Here is a 21671-nt window from a genome sequence, read left to right on the forward strand (position 1 = left end):
AAATAAATCCCACCGTCATGTCTTCCGAGGAGGAAGCCGAGACTGGGGACTTGGAGGCGGACTCGTCCATCACCCTGGCTGAAGTCACTGAGGTGACTCTGGGGGTGGATGAGATCCATAATGAGGATCTTAAATCTCTGGATGTTGTGGGTCGTGATTGACACGTCTCTGCAACATCACGTGGTGGTGGGGGACAGTGCCTCTGGACTGGCAAACTGGGGTGGTAGTCCCTTTGTTTAACAAGGGGGACCAGAGGGTGTGTCCCAACTACTCCTCAGCCTCCCCGGTAAGGTCTATTCCAGGGACTGGAGAGGAGAATCCGGCTGATAGTCGAACCTTGGATCCAGGAGGAGCAGTTTGGTTTTCGTCCTGGCCCTGGACCAGCGCTACACTCTCCATTGGATTCACGGGAGTTTGCCCAACCAGTCCACATGTGCTTTGTGGATCTGGAGAAGGCATTCGACCGTGTCCCTTGTGGTGTCCTGTAGGCGGCGTTCTGGGAGTCTGGGGTCCGGGGCCCTTTGCTAAGGGCTGTCTGGTCCCTGTATGACCGGAGCTGTGTTTGGACACCATGAACCGAGATGACGGAGCGTTCCTCCTTTCACACACCTGGAACCCCCTCCTCCAGAGAGCACCAGGCGACGGGAATCGAGGTCAGTCTGAGCGACCTGACATGTCCATCAAGCTGACCTCCACCTTAAACCACAACGCTGCTCTGTGATTGGTCCATCCGCTGCACACACCAAGATGGATCCTCAAGACTTTGTGACTCCCAAATATCAGAGATTCTGTCTGGCTGAGCAGGGTTAATGTCCCACAATATGGCATTAAACACTTCTCCAAGGAAACAAGATCTTTTTTCTTGCAGTGCTTTATAAAAGTCAAAAGAACAGAGCGAGTTATGAGTCTCCCGTTTATGGCAGGATTGTGGACGTGGCATTTCCAGGCGCTCAGAGAAACAGGAATCAGAGTGTCCTGGAGATTTACACTGGTTGCTATGGTAACTATGGCACAGATATGGCAAGGAGCTCAGAACCAGAATACTTGAGTACATGTGTGACACTGCATTAATACAGCCATATGTGTGTTTGTGTCAGATGTACCGTCCGGGTGGACAGATGTGCCATCCATGTCGACAGATGTGCCGTCCAGGTCGACAGATGTACCGTCCGGGTCGACAGATGTACCGTCCGGGTCGACAGATGTACCGTCCGGGTCGACAGATGTACCGTCCGGGTCGACAGATTTGCCGCCCAAGGAGACAGATAAGGGGTATGGGTGGAGAGCTAAAGTGTCCAAGCAGAACTGCTCGTTCCACTCCCTCTTGGAGCATCTTCAGCTGAAAAAGAATTCGGACATATTGTCTATGGTCCGCCCTGTGTGGAACTACTCCCAGCCCACAAAGGTGTACCTGAGCACCCTCATTTACGCCATCCTGGACGTGGTGAGTGCAACACCTCCATCACAGTCTCATGATCCAAAATCTGAGAATAATCAATACTAAAAATAATATCAAAGCCTCATGTTCCACTGACAGAAAAGAGCAGAACCTTTCCTGAATGTGTTTAGAACGAACTGGAGCTGGATCAGAACAAGTATAAGAGCACAGAGACTAGTATACATCCATGGATCTGGTCTAGACCTGGACCACTGCGGGATTACACATATATAAGGACACATGGACCAGTGACTAAACCAGGACTAAACCAGGACTAAACCAGGACTAAACCAGCAGGGTTCAAAGGTCAATATGAGGAGCCTGAGGAGCCAGAGCCAATATCCTCAAAACATCAGAGTCTGTGTCACAAACTAACTGCAGTTTTGTGTTTTGTTGGATTCACAGAGAGAAAAAGACCAGAGCATGGTCTCCTTCTTATGGACCTGAGTGTGTGTTTCATGATGGTGTGTGTCTGGTGTGTGTTTCATGATGGTGTGTGTCTGGTGTGTGTTTCATGATGGTGTGTGTCTGGTGTGTGTTGTGTCTGGTGTGTGTCTGGTGTGTGTTTCATGATGTGTGTTTCATGATGGTGTGTGTCTGGTGTGTGTTTCATGATGGTGTGTGTCTGGTGTGTGTTTCATGATGACGTGTCTGGTGTGTGTGTCATGATGGTGTGTGTCTGGTGTGTGTTTCATGATGGTGTGTGTCTGGTGTGTGTTTCATGATGGTGTGTGTCTGGTGTGTGTTTCATGATGGTGTGTGTCTGGTGTGTGTTTCATGATGGTGTGTGTCTGTGTGTTGTGTCTGTGTGTTTCATGAATGTGTCGTGTGTCTGGTGTGTGTTTCATGATGTGTGTGTGTGTCTGGTGTGTGGTGTGTGTTTCATGATGGTGTGTGTCTGGTGTGTGTTTCATGATGTGTCTGTGTGTGTCTGTGTGTTGTGTTTCATGATGGTGTGTGTCTGGTGTGTGTTTCATGATGACGTGTGTCTGTGTGTGGTGTGTGTCTGTGTGTGTGTTTCATGATGTGTGTGTGTCTGGTGTGTGTTTCATGTGTGTGTGTTCATGATGGTGTGTGTCTGTGTGTGTGTTTCATGATGGTGTGTGTCTGGTGTGTGTTGTTTCTGGTGTGTGTCTGGTGTGTGTTTCATGATGGTGTGTGTCTGGTGTGTGTTGTGTCTGGTGTGTGTCTGGTGTGTGTTTCAGTGGTGGAAAAACGACTTCATCTCGTGGGACCTTCAGGACTTCTGTGGGCTCTACATGGTCTCCATTCCCATAGAAAAACTATGGACACCTGATATCACCATAAAGGAGATGTGAGAACCACACACACACACACACACACACACACACACACACACACACACACATACACACACACACACACACACACACACACATACATATACACGCACACACACATGCACACACAGAGACACACACGCACAATACACACACGCAGAGATGAGATCCTGTAGTCCCCAAACCGGCCCCCCTCCGGCTTCTGACTGCACCTAGAAATTCTGTCCATAAAAACAATGAACAGAACCAGTGACAGGGGCGGCCCTGGCAGAGTCCAACATGCACCAGGAACAGGTCTGATTTACTATGGCAACGAATACAGCTCCAGCTCTGGTTATACAGGGACCAGACAGGCCTAAACAAAGGGCCCTGGACCCCAGACTCCCAGAGCACCCCCCACAGGACACCACGAGGTATACGGTTGAGCACCTTCTCCAGATCCATAAAGCACTTGTGGACTGGTTGGGCAAACTCCCATGAACCCTCGAGCACCCTAGAGCTGGTCCAATGTTCCACGGCCGGGACGAAAACCACACTGCTCCTCCTGGACCCGATGTTCAACTATCAGCAGAATTCTCCTCTCCAGTCCCTGGAACAGAGGGACCATCACCTCGGTCTGCCAGTCCAGGGGCACTGTCCCAGACCGCCATGCGATGTTGCAGAAACGTGTCAGCCAAGACCCACAACATCTAGAGACTTAAGATCCTCAGGATGGATTTCATCCACCCCTGCAGCCACCTGAGGAGCTTTAACCACCTCACTGACTTCAGTCTGGGTGATGGATGAGTCCGCCTCCGAGCCCCCAGCCTTGGCTTCCTCCTTGGAAAACGTGACGGTGGGATTGAGGAGATCCTCAAAGTATTCCTTCCACTGTCCGACAACATCCCCAGTCAGGGTCAACAGCTCTCCCCCCGCACTGAAAACAGTGTTGGTGAAGCACTCCTTCCCCCTCCTGAGGCGTCAGATGCTTTGCCAGAATTTTTTTGAGGCCGATCGATAATCCTCCTCCATGGCCTCTCCGAACTCCTCCCAGGCCCGGCGTTTGGGACTCTTTTCTTCAGCCTGACGGCCTCCCTTAGTTCCGGTGTCCACTACTGTGTTCGGGAATTGCTGCTGCGACAGGCACCACAGAGCTTACGACCACAGCTACAAGCGGCCGCATCGACAATAAAGGCCGAGACCAAAGCCCACTCAGACTCCATGTCCCCAGCCTCCCCCGGGATCTGGGCCTGCCAGGTCTTTCCGGCTTCGTCTTCCACCAGCGGACTCAACTCACCACCAGGTGGTGCTCTACAGCTCAGCCCCTCTCTTCACCTGAGTGTCCAAGACACGCGGCCGAAGGTCAGATGACATGTTGACAAAGTCGATCATCGACCTCCAGCCTAGGGCATCCTGGTGCCACGTGCACTGATAGACCTTGTGCTCAAACATGGTGTTTGTTATAGACAAACTGTGACTAGCACAGACGTCCAGTAACAGAACACCGCTCGGGTTCAGATCAGGAAGGCCATTCTTCCTGATCACCCCTCTGCAAGTGTCACTGTCATTGCCCACGTGGGCGTTGAAGTCCCCCAGGTCAGTGCACTGTCTAGTACCCCTCCCAGGGACTCTGTGCTGTTTGGCCCGTAGGCCGACACCATAGTGAGAGATCTGTCCTTGACCTGAAGGCGCAGGGGCGCGACCCTCTTGTTTACTGGGGTGAACTCCAATACATGATGGCTGAGCTGTGGGGCAATGAGCCCACACCAGCCCGCCGCTGCTCCCTGCAATGCCAGAGAAACTATATCTAATCTCAACCTCCCGCACAAGCTCGGGCTCCTTCCCCCAGTAAGGCGACTTTCCGCAATGCCACAGCCAGATGCTGTGTCTGTGGACTGGGTTGTCGAGACACCTGTCTCCGACTGCCGCCCAGTCCTCTGGGCACCCGACCCCTATGAACCCCTTTGTGGGTGGACCCATGTCGTCTTTTTGGGCTGAGCCTGGCCAGGCCCTGTGACGTACACTGTGACGTACACACCCCCTGTGATGTACACGCTGTGACATACACACTGTGACGTACACTGTGACATACACACTGTGACGTACACACTGTGACATACACACTATGACACACCCACTGTGATGTACTCACTGTGATGTACACGCTGTGACGTACACACTGTGACGTACACTCCCTCTGTGACGTACTCTCTGTGACATACACTCTGTGGCATACACACTGTGACGTACACTCCCTCTGATGTACACTCTGTGATGTACACACTGTGATGTACGCACTGTGACGTACACACTGTGATGTTCACTCCCTCTGTGACATACACACTGTGACATACACACTGTGACGTACACACTGTGACGTACACACTGTCACATAGACACTCTCACGTACATGCCTCCTGTGAGATACACACACGCCCACTCTGACGTACTCACTGTGATGTACACACTGTGACGTACACACTGTGACATTCACTCCCTCTGTGACGTACACTCCCTCTTTGACACACACACTGTGATGTACGCACTGTGACGCACGCACTGTGACGTACGCACTGTCACGTACACACTGTGACGTTCACTCCCTCTGTGACACACACTGTGACGTACGCAGTGTGACGTACACACTGTAACGTACGCACTGTCACGTACACACTATCACGTACACTCCCTCTGTGGCGTCTGCTCCAGTTTGATGTTCTTCATGGGTGATACTCGTAGGATTCAGCAGCTGATTGTGAAATAAAATACATATACAATAAACATTTGCTTAAAAATGTGCAGACTAGAATGCTGAGCTCCATAGACATCCATACAGTTGCCCCCCAGTGCAACATGACTGCTCCGAGGATTTACCATTACTATGGCAATGGTGTTTTTGTCCCTTCTTGTTGCTCCAGGACCGAGAAGGACAAGTCCAGCGTGAGTCCGTTTCTGTATGTCACATACGAAGGCAATGTGTTCTACAAGGAAGACCAGGTGATCGTCAGCACCTGCCGGCTGGACATCTACAAGTTCCCCTTCGACACCCAAAGGTGCAACCTGAGCTTCAGATCGGTGCTGCTGAGTGGTGAGGACACAAGCAGGGCTCAGTGATGTCACACACAATAAGAACATTACCACATGTGAGGAGAGATAATGTTCAAAATGAAGACGTCATTTATTCTTTAAACTTTGTGTTATACCAGCACCTTGTGATGTCATGAAGTGAACAGCTCCTTTTCCCTTTAGTTGAGTAGAGATCGGCAATTCCAGGACTGAAATGACCCAAATGATTCTAATGAAGGTGTGTGTAATTTAAAAATATTCCAACCATTATTTGCCTTGTCTTTGCTGCATGAACAAAAGGAACAGGAAGAAGAAAAATTTTATAAACCTGCTCCTTTCACAAATTAAAAAAAACATTTCTTTAATAATCAATCCCCAAAAACCAAACCAAGTGACTAATGAGCCATGTGCATGTTACAGTATCTCTCTTGTGGTTTACATTTCATTCATTTAAGCATTTTCCTCAGTCACATCGTCCATCATTATTTTATCCTTGTACATTTTCTTAAATTTAGAAACACTTGTGCAACTTTTAAAATCAGGATGTAGCAGGTTCCATATCTTGACTCCGTGCACAGAGACACATTTCTGTTTCAATCTTGTCCTTGAGAAGACACTTCGGAAAACATATTGAGCCTGACCAACCGACCCAATCTTAGAGCAGGTGAAAGTGTGGAGTGTGGAGCTCTGAACAAGAGGTGAAGTGGTGACCCCCGACTATAAATATGACATACAAATGTGTTTTATATTAAATTGGGCCTAGTGTCATGTCTAAACAGCTGCTCTGTTATTGTACACTCGTGGGGGGCTCATCCTGAAATCTTGAGCTGAAACTCGCTGCATCTCCAGTTTCAACCTCAACAAGTTCCATGACAGAAATAATCCTGTCTGACCAAAGCCACTTAGGCCTGAAGTTTAAGCTGCACTTGGTTCTCTGGACTCTGAGAAGAAAAAAGCAACAGAGCCACAGAGAGGAGCCACAGAGGAGCCACAGAGGAGCCACAGAGGAGCCACAGAGAGGAGCCACAACGCATGGAGTCTGATATGGGACATCCACCTCCTCTCCTGTTCTCCTCCTCCTCTTCTGTTCTCCTTCTCTCCTGTTGTCCTCCTCCTGTTCTCCTCCTCCTCTCCTCCTCTCCTGTTCTCCTCCTTGACGTGTTTGCAGTTTGACAGGGAGCTAGAGATGAGGGGATGAAGAGACAGATGTGCTGAAGAAGTGAACAGACAGAACCCACTGAAAACCAGTTCATCCTCATCCTTGAAAAATGAAGAAATATATAAAATTAAAAACGCAAGCGGTGTCGAACGGCCCTCGCCTGGTGCAAACTCCCCTCCCCACATTAACCCTAATAACCACAAACCCCAAGCATGACTCTAACCTTTAGCCCAAACCCTAATGCTAGACCTAATCCTAAATGAAACCCTAAGCTTAAACCTAAGCCTGGTCGTAACCCTAATGACAGCCCCAACCCCAAAACCAACCCTAATCCTAACCTACGTCGATCTGTTCAGGGTTGGGGTGTGCAGCCACAATTAAAATTTGAGTGAAATCAGCCAAAGTTTGTGCAAATTGCTAGGGGGTGCTATTTCACCCATTTATTTGTAGCAAAAACAATATATCTGTTAACATGGAAACAGCATATTATACGTTTTTTGAAAGCTCTCGACCTTCCCCTTCACTGTGGGGTCATTGGTGAATGACAGGCACTGACGTGCTTGACATTCACCATCTCGTCGGGGTTGCCCCCTGACCTCCCATTGACTTCCACTCATTTTAGCAGTGGTAATTATGGCCCAGGCCTTGGGCGTAGGTTACTGGGATACTGCTGTTCAGGCCTGGGGCGACAGAGAGAACAATGCTGTATGTCGTCCTCTCGCATTCGCCCATGCACTCATCATCACCCATGCGTTCGTCGGAGTGAACGCAATAGGCCCTATGCCCTGTCGGGGCTATTTCTGTGTGTAGGGAGGGCAAACTATAGCTCTGCTTTTGAAACTCTTTTTGTTCATGATTCATGTAGTTCTTTTTTGCAGCAGGAACAAATGTTTTTTGGTACTTGGAGAAGCTTTACCCTCAAACCTCTGAGCAGCAGCTAAAATATAGGAGAATTAGACATCCAATACATTTTTTCATCAAAAATTATTCCAAAGAATTTTATCTCGCTCACTCTCTGTGCTCACACCATCAATAACTATTGTCAAATTTTCAGTCTGTTTTTCAGTTACCAAAATAATTTTCTGGACACTCAAACTCTGTTCTATTCCACAGAAATGTCCCACATGTTTTCTGACTCAAACTTATGAGAAAAAGATCGCGTTTATCAGCCAATTTAAGCCGATATGAAGCCAAAAATGATTCTGAAGTATTTAAAAGTTAATCTCTTTTTCATTCCTGGGTCTATGAACGTAAAATAAAAAGTAAGTAAAGATCAAACCCTCCTCTGTTAGAATATTTCAGCTGTAAGTTCCTATGGAGCTGTTTTCTGTTTCTGCATATGAGGAGGACGAAGGAGAACTGGAGAACCTTTGGACCAAAACAAATGACACACAGAGGGCTGGAGGGACACGAGTGGATCCACCAACACGAGGATCAAATCATGACTTGACTCGATATTATATCAAATATTGTTGTATCCTTAGTACCTACATGTAGGACACCTCCAGCGTCACTGCACTTTCACTTCCTAACTCTGCTCAGACGTGGCGACAGCTGGAGTTGTTTGTTTTCTCATGTTTTGAATCTCTTTTCAGATCGTGATATCACTCTTCACGTGTCTGGTGCAAATGAGAAAGAAAAGTGGACTGAGCGAGGCATGGAGAGTCAGTATGAATGGATCTTCAAGAATGTCACCATCAACGAGTCCAAAATCTCCCCCTTCGGATACAAACAGGACATGATCACCTACACTGTGAGTAACTGTGACAACAGAGGACAAGGCGAGTTCCGGTCTCTAGGGACAAAACATTTCCTCTGTGATGTGTTCCCTCTGAAGCCTTTGCAGGAGTCAGAGGTCAGAGGTTAGGCTCAGGTAGTGACAGTGACCTGTGGGTGAATGTTACTGAAACACGTTTAACACTTTACAAATGAATTAGTGTCAGTGCTGACTCTAATGCTATCTTTTATTAAAACGTTAAATGTAACATAAGAACAAAATGTATTCTGTTGTAAAGATGTCACGATTTATTTGAAAAAAATATTAGGCTCAGAAATAAGCATAATCAGCCTCAGTAACTATGACAACAAAGACTTAACAAACTCCTCTCTCCTCTCCTCTCTCGTGTCTCTAATTCTCAGATCGAGATAGAGCGCCGTTCCGTTCTCTACATCGCAAACTTCATCCTCCCCGTTCTGTTCTTCTTGGTGTTGGATTTTGCTTCGTTCCTGATGTCGGACACTGGAGGAGAGAAGATGGGTTTTAAGGTCACTGTGCTCCTCGCTGTGACAGTGATGCAGCTTCTGCTCAATGAGATTTTACCTTCGTCGTCCGATCAGATCCCTCTGATCGGTGCGTCCCTGCTGTCGGGCTCCTCATTCTTTCCTTTGACCCCTGCTGTCAAGACTCCTCATTCTGACCCCCCCATGACCCTGGGGTTTGGGCTTCAACATTTTGTCCCAAATCCAGATCTGAACATTAAGAACAGACCAATCAGATGTCTTCTTTCCCCGAGGCCCCTCCCTTGCTATGATACACTTTTCAAATCAATTATTTTCCAAAGGTTGATGGTTTTGTTAGGCAGACACAGATTCCTGCTTCCTGGTGGTTACAGAGGGGAGAGAGTTCAGCTCCTCACAGCCTGGAGGATGAAGCTGTGAGTGAGTCTGGTGGAGCTGGAACGGAGGTTCTTATGCCTCCACCCGGAGGGCAGGGCCTGAACAGTGTGTGTGTCTGATGACTTTCACTCACTCACAGTTGTGATAGTTTTACGGGTGAGGTAGGTGGTGTATGTGCGGGTGAGGGTGGTGGTGTATATGCGGGTGAGGGTGGTGGTTTAATGTGGGTGAGGGTGGTGGCGTATATGCAGTTGAGGGTGGTGGTGTATATGTGGATGAGGGTGGTGGTGTATATGAGGGTGGTGGTGTATATGTTGGTGAAGTGGGTGGTGAGGCAGATGGTGTATATGTGGGTGAGGAGGGTGGTGTATAGGCAGATGAGGTGGGTGGTGTATATGCGGTTGAGGGTGGTGGTGTATATGTGGGTGAGGGTGGTGGTGTATATGCGGTTGAGGGTGGTGGTGTATATGTGGGTGAGGGTGGTGGTGTTTATGCGGTTGAGGGTGGTGGTGTATATGCGGTTGAGGGTGGTGGTGTATATGTGGGTGAGGGTGGTGGTGTTTATGCGGGTGAGGTGGTGTATATGTGGGTGAGGGTGGTGGTGTATATGTGGGTGAGGGTGGTGGTGTATATGCGGTTGAGGGTGGTGGTGTATATGTGGGTGAGGGTGGTGGTGTATATGTGGGTGAGGGTGGTGGTGTATATGCGGTTGAGGGTGGTGGTGTATATGTGGGTGAGGTGGGTGTATATGGGTGAGGGTGGTGGTGTATATGTGGGTGGGTGGTGGTGTATATGGGTGAGGGTGGTGGTGTATATGCGGTGAGGGTGGTGGTGTTTATGCGGTTGAGGGTGGTGGTGTATATGCGGGTGAGGGTGGTGGTGTTTATGCGGTTGAGGGTGGTGGTGTATATGTGGGTGAGGGTGGTGGTGTGTATATGCGGTTGAGGGTGGTGGTGTTTATGCGGTTGAGGGTGGTGGTGTATATGTGGGTGAGGGTGGTGGTGTATATGCGGTTGAGGGTGGTGGTGTATATGTGGTTGAGGGTGGTGGTGTATATGCGGGTGAGGGTGGTGGTGTTTATGCGGTTGAGGGTGGTGGTGTATATGCGGGTGAGGGTGGTGGTGTTTATGCGGTTGAGGGTGGTGGTGTATATGTGGGTGAGGTGGTGGTGTATATGTGGGTGAGGGTGGTGGTGTATATGCGGTTGAGGGTGGTTTTGTATATGAGGGTGAGGCGGGTGGCGTATATGGCGTCTTACCTGTAGTGAGTCTTGTCGTGTCATCGGCGAACTTCACCAGGTGGTCGATGCTGTAGGTTTGTGCTGTAGGTGGTCAGTGTTGTAGGTTGGTGCTGTAGGTGGTTGGTGCTGTGGGTGGTTGGTGCAGTAGGTCATGGGTGCTGTAGGTGGTGGGTGCTGTAGGTGATTGGTGCAGATGAGTCGCTGGAACCGCCGCTCCTAACGAGCTTAATTTGACTGGAATTTCAGAATGACCTCATGAATAACATTCACATTGGCTTATTAAAGGTTAAAGGTCCCAGTCCCTCTCCTCTGTTTCAGCTGTGTTCTTATTAAAGGTCAAAGGTCCCAGTCCCTCTCCTCTGTTTCAGCCGTGTTCTTATTAAAGGTCAAAGGTCACAGTCCCTATCCTCTGTTCCAGCCATCTTCTGTATCGGGGTCTTCTCTCTGATGCTCCTCAGCCTCCTGGAGTCCATCCTGGTCCTGTATCTGATCAGCCGAGACCAAAGACCGGACCAGGACCAGAGCACCCCCTACAGGCCACTCCAAGGTAGCAGCGCACTGTGTAACTTTTCTGGTTCTGCTCGTTTTTATGGATACGTCACGCTCTGCCTGGAATGTTCCACAGTGTGACATTAAACATCTTGACTTTGCATTTATTCAATTACAGGTGGTTTTATCGTTCAAAAATACCTTGAAAAACAACATTCTGACTGTGAGTGGGGTCACCTCTCCACAGAGCTGACCTCTGACTGTGCCTGGTTTGGTCTCCATGAAGATAGAAATGTTTAATGCCATACTGTGGAACATTCCAGACAAAGCAATAACATCCCCGTGGAGACAAGCGACAACAAGTGACTCAATGCAGCTTTAAGGAACTTAGTCTCTGAAACCACACAGATCAGACTGTTTCAAATGTGACCCAGGCCACTTGGATATGTGCTCCTAAAACCAACACACATCCAGTCTTTTGACATGTGACTTCAGTCTGAACGGCCACGTCACATTCATCCACCTACACATCACAAATGTACACAAATGTTCTTCTCGTCAGATGAAAATTGTGTGTGAACTCTGTGTGAGTGAAGCAGTGAAGCACAAATCAATCCCCCCACTCTGCAACTCTGCACTAGGGATGGGCATTCGATGAAATTTTCTTAATCGATCGTCGGAAGAATTAACGATCGATTATCGATTAATCATTAATGTTTTTATATTAAAATGATCATCATTATTATTACTATCTGCACTAATCTGCATAAATAAATTCAATCTTTACGACATATAAAGCCGTAACGACTCTAGAGCCACATCAATCCGTTTGAGATTATAATGTGTTTAATTCAGTTTTGCACAACTCTCACAGAAACAAAACTTAAAACAGTATCGCTAATTTGCATAAACTAAGCGAAGATAAAACTACAGCTCTTGTGCGCTGATGCGATCAAAAGACATGACTCGGTGGAATACAGGTTAGTGTGACCATATTTGCGTTTGTCAAAACCAGGACACCGTACGGGGGATGAGAGGTGGGGACTCGTCATCGACATTGCGCTGCTCTCACCTGGCAAAACTTTTTCCCACTGGACACAGAAACATATGTGCTGCTTTGTACACTGTGCACATGGACTCACACTTGTCCCAAACGCAAAGGAAAGCGTGGAATTTCTTGTACAAATCATCGTTAAATACACATTTGTGCTTCTGTACGTTGCAGACTGACCAACTGTTTGTGTCTTGCTTCTTCTGAGTGCAGAGAGCTACATGTACAGACCTGTTTGGTCACACTACGCACAGCAACCTACATTCGGTTTGTCGATTAAAATTAACGTAATCGATGAAATTCTTAATGATCAATTACTGATTAATCGACTAATCATGCCCATCCCTACTCTGCACCCACACGTTTCTTTCTATGGATATTGCTACCACTGCCCCAGAAAACACCGTGGCCAAAAACCTTCTCCTTCTCAATCTCCTCCTTAAAACAAATAGTCTGTACATGTTCTGGTACGACAGCAGCTTTAAAATCTCCAGGTGCTCAATGCTGCGTCCATGTTTAGGCGACTTCTGTAAACACGGAGCACACTCGCTGTGTGTGACCCTTTTGGGGCGTTTAAAGTTCACACTGGAGATCACATACAAGTCACATTTAACTGGAAATGTGAACAACCTCGCAAAAACATCAGATTTCACAAAAATATCAGAATTGAGCTTTAAGACTTCCACGTGTTGTTTATGTTGTTGTCATCTTTTGTTTCAGATATGATCAGTTTGACTCGAGGTCTGGTTCCTCTGGAGTTCACTACAGAAAAGGTGAGTCTGTCTACAGCTCTAAAGCTCCAAACGCTCTGTTCCACCTTGTCATGAAGTGGTAGTTTCCAAGTGAACAGCTCCTTTTCCCTTTTTCAGTGGAGACTCCAGGACTGAAATGATCCAGATGATTCTAGTGAAGGTGTGTGGAGTAGGGCTGGTATCATTACGAAGTTGCCGATACGATTCAGACCTCGAAACATTGAACACAATACGATACATATCTCGTACAGTGAGCTTACGATTTGATACAATTCAGTACAATATATTTCAAATCAATTCAATATGGTTCAATAAAAAATAATGTGTAAATGATGTTGGGACACGAAAAGTCTTTGTTAAACTACTTTTTGTGCAAAAAATCTTTTCATATGAAGCAAACATTTTAATCCTCAAAACTCACAACAAAAAGTAAAGAGTTAAAATTGACTCTAACAGAATAATTTTTACCATTTTCTCAGGGTTTATATGAGTCCAATCTGGTAATTTCACATTTTTTGGCAATGTTAATTAAGTAACACTGGACCAAAGTTCCTGTTTAACCCAAAATCCAGGGTTATATTAAACTTTTGAGAGTAAACGGATAACACTTTGTAGGGGTATCCTGATGTGGCAAGACCGGCTTTGGGGGGTCTAGGCTGCGGGTGCTCTTACCTGTCGCTCCGTGGCGCTGCGCTGGTGGACTATTTAAGCGCTCCCTTCTCAGTCGTTTCCCCTTTGGCTCACACGCTCTTCCGGGCCTCTCCTGGTGGCCGCTCTGTCCTTCAGCTCAGGTAAATTCTCATTTGTAAGCCCTCTTGCACGTTATATCCAAATTTACAATCACGTCTCCTTTTAGTGCCGCTGCTTGGCCGATGCTCAGCACCGCATCAGTCCCTTGCTCCTCCAAATTTCATTTCTGCCGACAGGTAATGCACGCCCGATACTTCTCCACTCATTCATCCACGCCCAAATTCTTACCGGCGTCTCTTCTTATTTCCACGGGTGAGCCGAGTGAGTCCCTCGCCCTATTGCGCTTGGCTGTGCGTCGTCTCGTCCCCTAAACCGCGGCGGCAGGTAGCAAAACCCTTCTATGTGCTACCTGTGCCAGCCAACCTTCTAAACTGTGTTATGTTTATAGCGTGTTGCGGTCCACATTGTTTGGACCACGTCTGGACGCATTGGCTCTGCGTAAAGTTGCCTTTGCTTCAGCCTGGGATTGCGCACTGTCACTTCCAACCGCGTTATGTTATTTAGCCCAGAATCTTGTACTGCAGACTCAGATTTTAATTCCAAAAATTAACTTTCTAGGTGTCAGCGAGGGCCTGCAGTGGCGTGAGCACACCGCCTCTGCTGTTTTTGCTTCGCTATTTTGTTTTGCTTTGTTTTGTTTTACTTTAGTTTTGCTTCTGGTTTTGGGGTTTCGCTTTGCGTTTTCAATATTTTGTACCCATTTCTCCCATTGTCGTGTTTTACTGCTTTGCCTATTTTTATGGATGTAGCTACTTTTAAACAACTTAAAACTGTCTTTGAAAACAGAAAAAATAAAGATTGTGTAAATGATGGAACCTGGCTTCTCTCCCTGTCATTGATATGCTTACCTGTGTGCCTCAAATTTAAACTCTATTTCCCCAAAGTAGATTTGGGGTGGCGTTGTTGCAACAATTATAAAATTTAACATTCCCAAGTGTTAACCCCTCGTGTCGCCACACTGCTTTAGCTAAACAACACAGAGGTGGTTTATTTTTACACTTCATTTGAGTCAGGGTTAGTTGAGTTAATTTAAGAAGAAATTATGAAACTGGTTCAAACTGGTCTTTTCTCGTGGGAGTTTGTAGTGGTGGGAGGAGCCAAATTAACACCAAGGGAAGATGAATTCACTCCAACCATATCAACTCTGGCAAATAACCCCAAGTCGAACCCCCATTGAAGTTTTAGATAGTTAAAATAACACTTTTTGTGTTAAAAAAAACTCTGAAATATTTTAGCCTGAAAGCATAACCCTCTAGTTTTTGCTGTGCAGAGAAAATGTCAAATATGTTGCATAAACAAAACAGTAGCTAGAACAAAATCATTTAGTAAAATAAACCAAAAAAATCCTCTTGGTGATATATTGATACAGCAGCCCATGACATCCATACTGTCACATTAAACCATACGATATATTGATATTTTGATATTTTTGCACAGCCCTAGTGTGGAGGTTAAAAACACAGTGGAGCACTTCCTGTATCACCACATGATGACATCACAAGGTGGAACAGAGTGTTTTCATGCTAAATGTGCAGGGCTTGTGTGTTAAACATGTCAATGAAACAAACCACAACTCCAGGTGACCCCTCTCTCTCTGATGGTGTCTCTCTCTCTCTCTCTGATGGTGTCTCTCTCTCTCTCTCTCTCTCTGATGGTGTCTCTCTCTCTCTCTCTCTGATGGTTCTCTCTCTCTCTCTCTCTGATGGTGTCTCTCTCTCTCTCTCTCTCTGATGTGTCTCTCTCTCTCTCTCTCTCTTGATGGTGTGTCTCTCTCTCTCTCTCTGATGGTGTCTCTCTCTCTCTCTGATGGTGTCTCTCTCTCTCTCTGATGGTGTCTCTCTCTCTCTCTCTCTTCTGATGGTGTCTCTCTCTCTCTCTCTGATGGTGACTTCTCTCTCTCTCTCTCTCTCTCTGATGGTGTCTCTCTCTTCTCTCTCTCTCTCTCTGATGGTGTCTCTCTCTCTCTCTCTCTGATGGTGTCTCTCTCTCTCTCTCTCTGATGGTGTCTCTCTCTCTCTCTCTCTCTCTGATGTGTCTCTCTCTCTCTCTCTCTGATGGTGTCTCTCTCTCTCTCTCTCTGATGGTGACTTCTTCTCTCTCTGATGGTGTCTCTCTCTCTCTCTTCTGATGTGTCTCTCTCTCTCTCTCTCTCTCTGATGGTGTCTCTCTCTCTCTCTCTCTGATGGTGTCTCTCTCTCTCTCTCTCTCTCTCTGATGGTGTCTCTCTCTCTCTCTCTCTCTGATGGTGTCTCTCTCTCTCTCTCTCTGATGGTGTCTCTCTCTCTCTCTCTCTGATGGTGACTCTCTCTCTCTCTGATGTGTCTCTCTCTCTCTCTCTCTGATGGTGCTCTCTCTCTCTCTGATGGTGCTCTCTCTCTCTCTCTCTGATGTGACCTCTCTCTCTCTCTCTCTGATGGTGTCTTCTCTTCTCTCTCTGATGGTGTCTCTCTCTCTGATGGTGTCTCTCTCTCTCTCTCTCTGATGGTGTCTCTCTCTCTCTCTCTGATGGTGATCTCTCTCTCTCTCTCTCTGATGGTGTCTCTCTCTCTCTCTGATGGTGTCTCTCTCTCTCTCTCTGATGGTGTCTCTCTCTCTCTCTCTGATGGTGACTCTCTCTCTCTGATGGTCTCTCTCTCTCTCTCTGATGGTGTCTCTCTCTCCTCTCTCTGATGGTCTCTCTCTCTCTCTCTCTGATGGTGTCTCTCTCTCTCTCTCTGATGGTGTCTCTCTCTCTCTCTCTGATGGTGATCTCTCTCTCTCTCTCTCTCTGATGGTGACTCTCTCTCTCTCTCTGATGGTGACTCTCTCTCTCTCTCTGATGGTGTCTCTCTCTCTCTCTCTGATGGTGACTCTCTCTCTCTCTGATGGTGTCTCTCTCTCTCTCTCTGATGGTGTCTCTCTCTCTCTGATGGTGACTCTCTCTCTCTGATGGTGACTCCTCTCTCTCTCTGATGGTGTCTCTCTCTCTCTGATGGTGTCTCTCTCTCTCTCTGATGGTGACTTCTCTCTCTGATGGTGACTCTCTCTCTCTCTCTCTCTCTGATGGTGTCTCTCTCTCTCTCTCTCTGATGGTGTCTGTCTCTCTCTCTCTGATGGTGACTCTCTCTCTCTGATGGTGTCTCTCTCTCTCTCTCTCTGATGGTGTCTCTCTCTCTCTCTCTCTGATGGTGACACCTCTCTCTCTCTGATGGTGATCTCTCTCTCTCTCTCTGATGGTGACTTCTCTCTCTCTGATGGTGATCTCTTCTCTCTCTCTGATGGTGTCTCTCTCTCTCTCTCTGATGGTGTCTCTCTCTCTCTCTCTCTGATGGTGTCTCTCTCTCTGATGGTGTCTCTCTCTCTCTCTCTGATGGTGTCTCTCTCTCTCTCTTCTGATTGTGTCTCTCTCTCTCTCTCTGATGGTGTCTCTCTCTCTCTCTCTCTGATGGTGATCTCTCTCTCTCTCTCTCTCTCTCTCTCTGATGGTGTCTCTCTCTCTCTCTGATGGTGACTCCTCTCTCTCTCTGATGGTGTCTCTCTCTCTCTCTGATGGTGACTCTCTCTCTCTCTGGTGTCTCTCTCTCTGATGGTGTCTCTCTCTCTCTCTGATGGTGACTCTCTCTCTTCTCTCTCTCTCTGATGGTGACTTCTCTCTCTCTGATGTGTTCTCTCTCTCTCTCTCTGATCTGATGGTGTCTCTCTCTCTCTCTCTGATGGTGACTCCTCTCTCTCTGATGGTGTCTCTCTCTCTCTCTCTGATGGTGACTTCTCTCTCTCTCTCTCTCTGATGGTGACTCTCTCTCTCTCTGATGGTGACTCTCTCTCTCTGATGGTGACTCTCTCTCTCTGATGGTGTCTCTCTCTCTCTCTCTGATGGTGTCTTCTCTCTCTGATGGTGTCTCTCTCTCTCTCTCTCTGATGGTGTCTCTCTCTCTCTCTCTCTCTTGTGATGGTGCTCTCTCTCTCTCTCTCTCTGATCTCTCTGATGTCTCTCTCTCTCTCTCTCTGATGGTGACTTCTCTCTCTCTGATGGTGACTCCTCTCTCTCTCTGATGGTGACTCTCTCTCTCTCTGATGGTGACTTCTCTCTCTCTGATGGTGACTCTCTCTCTCTGATGGTGACCTCTCTCTCTCTGATTCTCTCTCTCTTGATGGTGACTCTCTCTCTGATGTGATGTCTCTCTCTCTGATGGTGACTCTCTCTCTCTGATGGTGACTTCTCTCTCTCTCTCTGATGGTGACTCTCTCTCTCTCTGATGGTGACTCTCTCTCTCTGATGGTGTCTCTCTCTCTCTCTCTGATGGTGACTCCTCTCTCTCTCTGATGGTGTCTCTCTCTCTCTCTCTCTGATGGTGACTCTCTCTCTCTGATGGTGACTCTCTCTCTCTCTGATGGTGTCTCTCTCTCTCTTCTCTCTCTGATGGTGACTCTCTCTCTCTCTTCTCTCTCTCTGATGGTGTCTCTCTCCTCTCTCTCTGATGGTGACTCTCTCTCTGATGGTGACTTCTCTCTCTGATGGTGACTTCTCTCTCTCTGATGGTGTCTCTCTCTCTGATGGTGACTCTCTCTCTCTTCTCTGATGGTGACCTCTCTCTCTCTCTCTCTCTCTGATGGTGACTCTCTCTCTTCTCTCTCTCTGATGGATGACTTCTCTCTCTCTGATGGTGACTTCTCTCTCTCTGATGGTCACTTCTCTCTCTGATGGTGTCTCTCTCTCTCTCTCTGATGGTGACTTCTCTCTCTCTGATGGTGTCTCTCTCTCTCTCTGATGGTTGTCTCTCTCTCTCTCTCTCTCTCTGATGGTGACTCTCTCTCTCTCTCTCTGATGGTGACTCTCTCTCTCTCTCTCTCTGATGGTGACCTCTCTCTCTCTGATGGTGTCTCTCTCTCTCTCTCTCTCTGATGGTGTCTCTCTCTCTCTCTCTGATGGTTGACTCTCCTCTCTCTCTCTGATGGGTGTCTCTCTCTCTCTGATGGTGACTCTCTCTCTCTCTCTCTCTCTCTCTCTCTGATGGTGTCTCTCTCTCTGATGGTGACTTCTCTCTCTCTGATGGTGCTATCTCTCTCTCTCTGATGGTGACACCTCTCTCTCTCTGATGGTGACTTCTCTCTCTGATGGTGTCTCTCTCTCTCTCTCTGATGGTGACTCCTCTCTCTCTCTGATGGTGACACCTCTCTCTCTCTCTGATGGTCTCTCTCTCTGATGGTCTCTCTCTCTCTCTCTGATGGTGTCTCTCTCTCTCTCTCTGACTTCTCTCTCTGATGGACTCTCTCTCTCTGATCTCTCTCTCTCTCTGATGGTGACTTCTTCTCTCTGATGGTGACTCTCTCTCTCTCTGATGGTGACTCTCTCTCTCTCTCTCTCTCTCTGATGGTGACTTCTCTCTCTGATGTGTCTCTCTCTCTCTCTCTGATGTGTCTCTCTCTCTCTCTCTCTCTCTGATGGTGATCTCTCTCTCTCTCTCTCTCTGATGGTGTCTCTCTCTCTCTCTCTGACTTCTCTCTCTCTGATGGTGACTTCTCTCTCTCTGATGGTGACCTCTCTCTCTCTGATGGTGACTCTCTCTCTCTCTCTCTCTCTCTGATGTGTCTCTCTCTCTCTCTCTGATGGTGACTCTCTCTCTCTTGATGGTGACTCTCTCTCTCTTCTCTCTCTCTGATGGTGACTCTCTCTCTCTCTCTCTCTCTCTGATGGTGTCTCTCTCTCTCTCTCTCTGATGGTGTCTCTCTCTCTCTCTCTCTCTCTCTGATGGTGACCTCTCTCTCTCTCTGATGGTGACTCTCTCTCTCTCTCTGATGGTCTGTCTCTCTCTCTCTCTCTGATGGTGACTCTCTCTCTCTCTCTGATGGTGTCTCTCTCTCTCTCTCTCTCTCTGATGGTGACTCTCTCTCTGATGGTGTCTCTCTCTCTCTCTCTCTGATGGTGTCTCTCTCTCTCTCTCTGATGGTGACCTCTCTCTCTCTGATGGTTCTCTCTCTCTGATGGTGACCTCTCTCTCTCTCTCTCTGATGGTGACTTCTCTCTCTCTGATGGTGACCTCTCTCTCTTCTCTCTCTCTGATGGTGATCTCTCTCTCTCTCTCTCTCTGATGGTGACTTCTCTCTCTCTGATGGTGTTCTCTCTCTTGATTCTCTCTCTCTCTGATGGTGACTCTCTCTCTCTCTCTCTCTGATGGTGACTCTCTCTCTCTGATGGTGACTCTCTCTCTCTGATGGTGACCCTCTCTCTCTGATGGTGACTCTCTCTCTCACTCTCTCTCTCTCTCTCTGATGGTGACTCTCTCTCTCTGATGGTGACTCTCTCTCTCTCTGATGGTGACTCTCTCTCTCTCTGATGGTGACTCTCTCTCTCTCTGATGGTGACTTCTCTCTCTCTGATGGTGACTTCTCTCTCTCTGATGGTGACTCTTTCTCTCTCTCTGATGGTGACACCTCTCTCTCTCTGATGGTGACCTCTTATGTGTCCAGGGGGAGGTTTCAGAGCAGTTTCTGAGCTGCCTGATGAAAAATCTCCTGCAGAACCAAACCCAGGAGGAGGCTGTGGGCTACTGGACCAGGAAGGCCAGCACCATCCACAGAGTGTTCTTCATCTTCTACCTGACCGCCGCCGTGAGCTTCCTGGGGGGGATCTTCTACATGTGGACAGCCCCAGTGACATATGAAACAAAAGGATAGTTTAAAGTGGGTTGGGGGGTGCATCACCTGCTTATTGCTATGTATACGTCATTACTCTGCCTTGAATGTTCCGCAGTGTGACATTAAACAGCTCTGCCTTACATTTATTCAATTATTGGTGGTTTTATAATCAAAAACATAGAAAACATGAAACGAGGCATTCTGGCTGTGAGCGGGGTCGCATCTCCACAGATCTGACTTGGAATTCCATCGGGTCTTGGTCTCTGACGATAGAAATGTTTTTTGCCATTACTGAATTCATGTTTTAATATAATTCATGTATTAGAAAACCATAAAACAGCTGTTTGCTGTGTAATTAGAATGTTACGCGTGTAACCGAGGTGCTCCTGCATGTTTCTAAAGTCTGTACACTTCACCATATTCACTGGAGATATATCCACAGTGAAGTTACTGCTGTTAGCCTCAGTCTGTTTTCTCTGAAATCTGTGCACCTGCCCCTGCACCTGCCATCAGACAAAACATGAAGTCTCATGTAAATGTAATCTATAATAAAGGTCAGAAAACTGATTCTATCTCCTCCTGGTCTTCTCTTAGTCCTGGTTTACTCCTGGTTCAGTTCTGGTCCAGTCCTGGTTTAGTTCTGCTGGGTTTAATGCATTTTAATGACTTTGAACCAAAACAGCCACTTCACAAGAGAGCAACACAGGACCTCAGTGTGCTGTACATCTCCACCTAAAAGGATCTCAGTGTGCTGTACATCTCCACCTAAATCCTCATCAGAAACAGCCCTCATCAAAAGACTGGAAGTGTGTGTTTCAGAGTAGTTTCAGTGTAGTGAGTGCCCCCTTCAGGCAGACAGAAGGCAGTGCCACCAGAGTCTGACCAGAACTGAAGAAACATCTTGGATGAGCTGAGAAACATTTTCAACCAAAATAAACTTTTGTCCAGTTGACAAATTGAATTTCTCCTTTTGCCAGTGACCTAAAAGAGTTTAAAGAGTGTTCAGACGCACACACAGACGTACACACAAATGTACACACAAGTGTAAATACAGACGTACACACAGACATACACAAAGGTGTATACACAGATGTACACAAAGGTCTAGACACAGGTGTACACATAGACGTGCACACAGACGAACACACAGACTAACACACAGGTTACACACAGACGTACACACAGACATACACAAAGGTGTATACACAGATGTAC

At 47.3% G+C, this 21671-nt stretch overlaps 1 protein-coding gene across 1 annotated transcript; it reads left to right on the forward strand.

Annotated features, from left to right (window-relative positions):
* The first annotated feature begins 571 nt into the window (after nucleotides 1–571).
* Nucleotides 572–20495, forward strand: LOC110160375 (5-hydroxytryptamine receptor 3A-like). The gene is given in 10 exon segments (XM_055147854.1): nucleotides 572–653; nucleotides 1098–1448; nucleotides 1848–1891; nucleotides 2644–2753; nucleotides 5637–5806; nucleotides 8539–8696; nucleotides 9083–9293; nucleotides 11218–11346; nucleotides 13060–13112; nucleotides 20289–20495. Coding segments are annotated over 10 exon segments (1515 nt in total).
* The last annotated feature ends 1176 nt before the right edge of the window (nucleotides 20496–21671 follow it).

The sequence above is a fragment of the Boleophthalmus pectinirostris genome, unplaced genomic scaffold (genome assembly GCF_026225935.1).
Source record: "Boleophthalmus pectinirostris isolate CB_2022bp ecotype Guang Dong unplaced genomic scaffold, ASM2622593v1 HiC_scaffold_9, whole genome shotgun sequence".
In the NCBI taxonomy this organism is placed as follows: domain Eukaryota; kingdom Metazoa; phylum Chordata; class Actinopteri; order Gobiiformes; family Gobiidae; genus Boleophthalmus; species Boleophthalmus pectinirostris.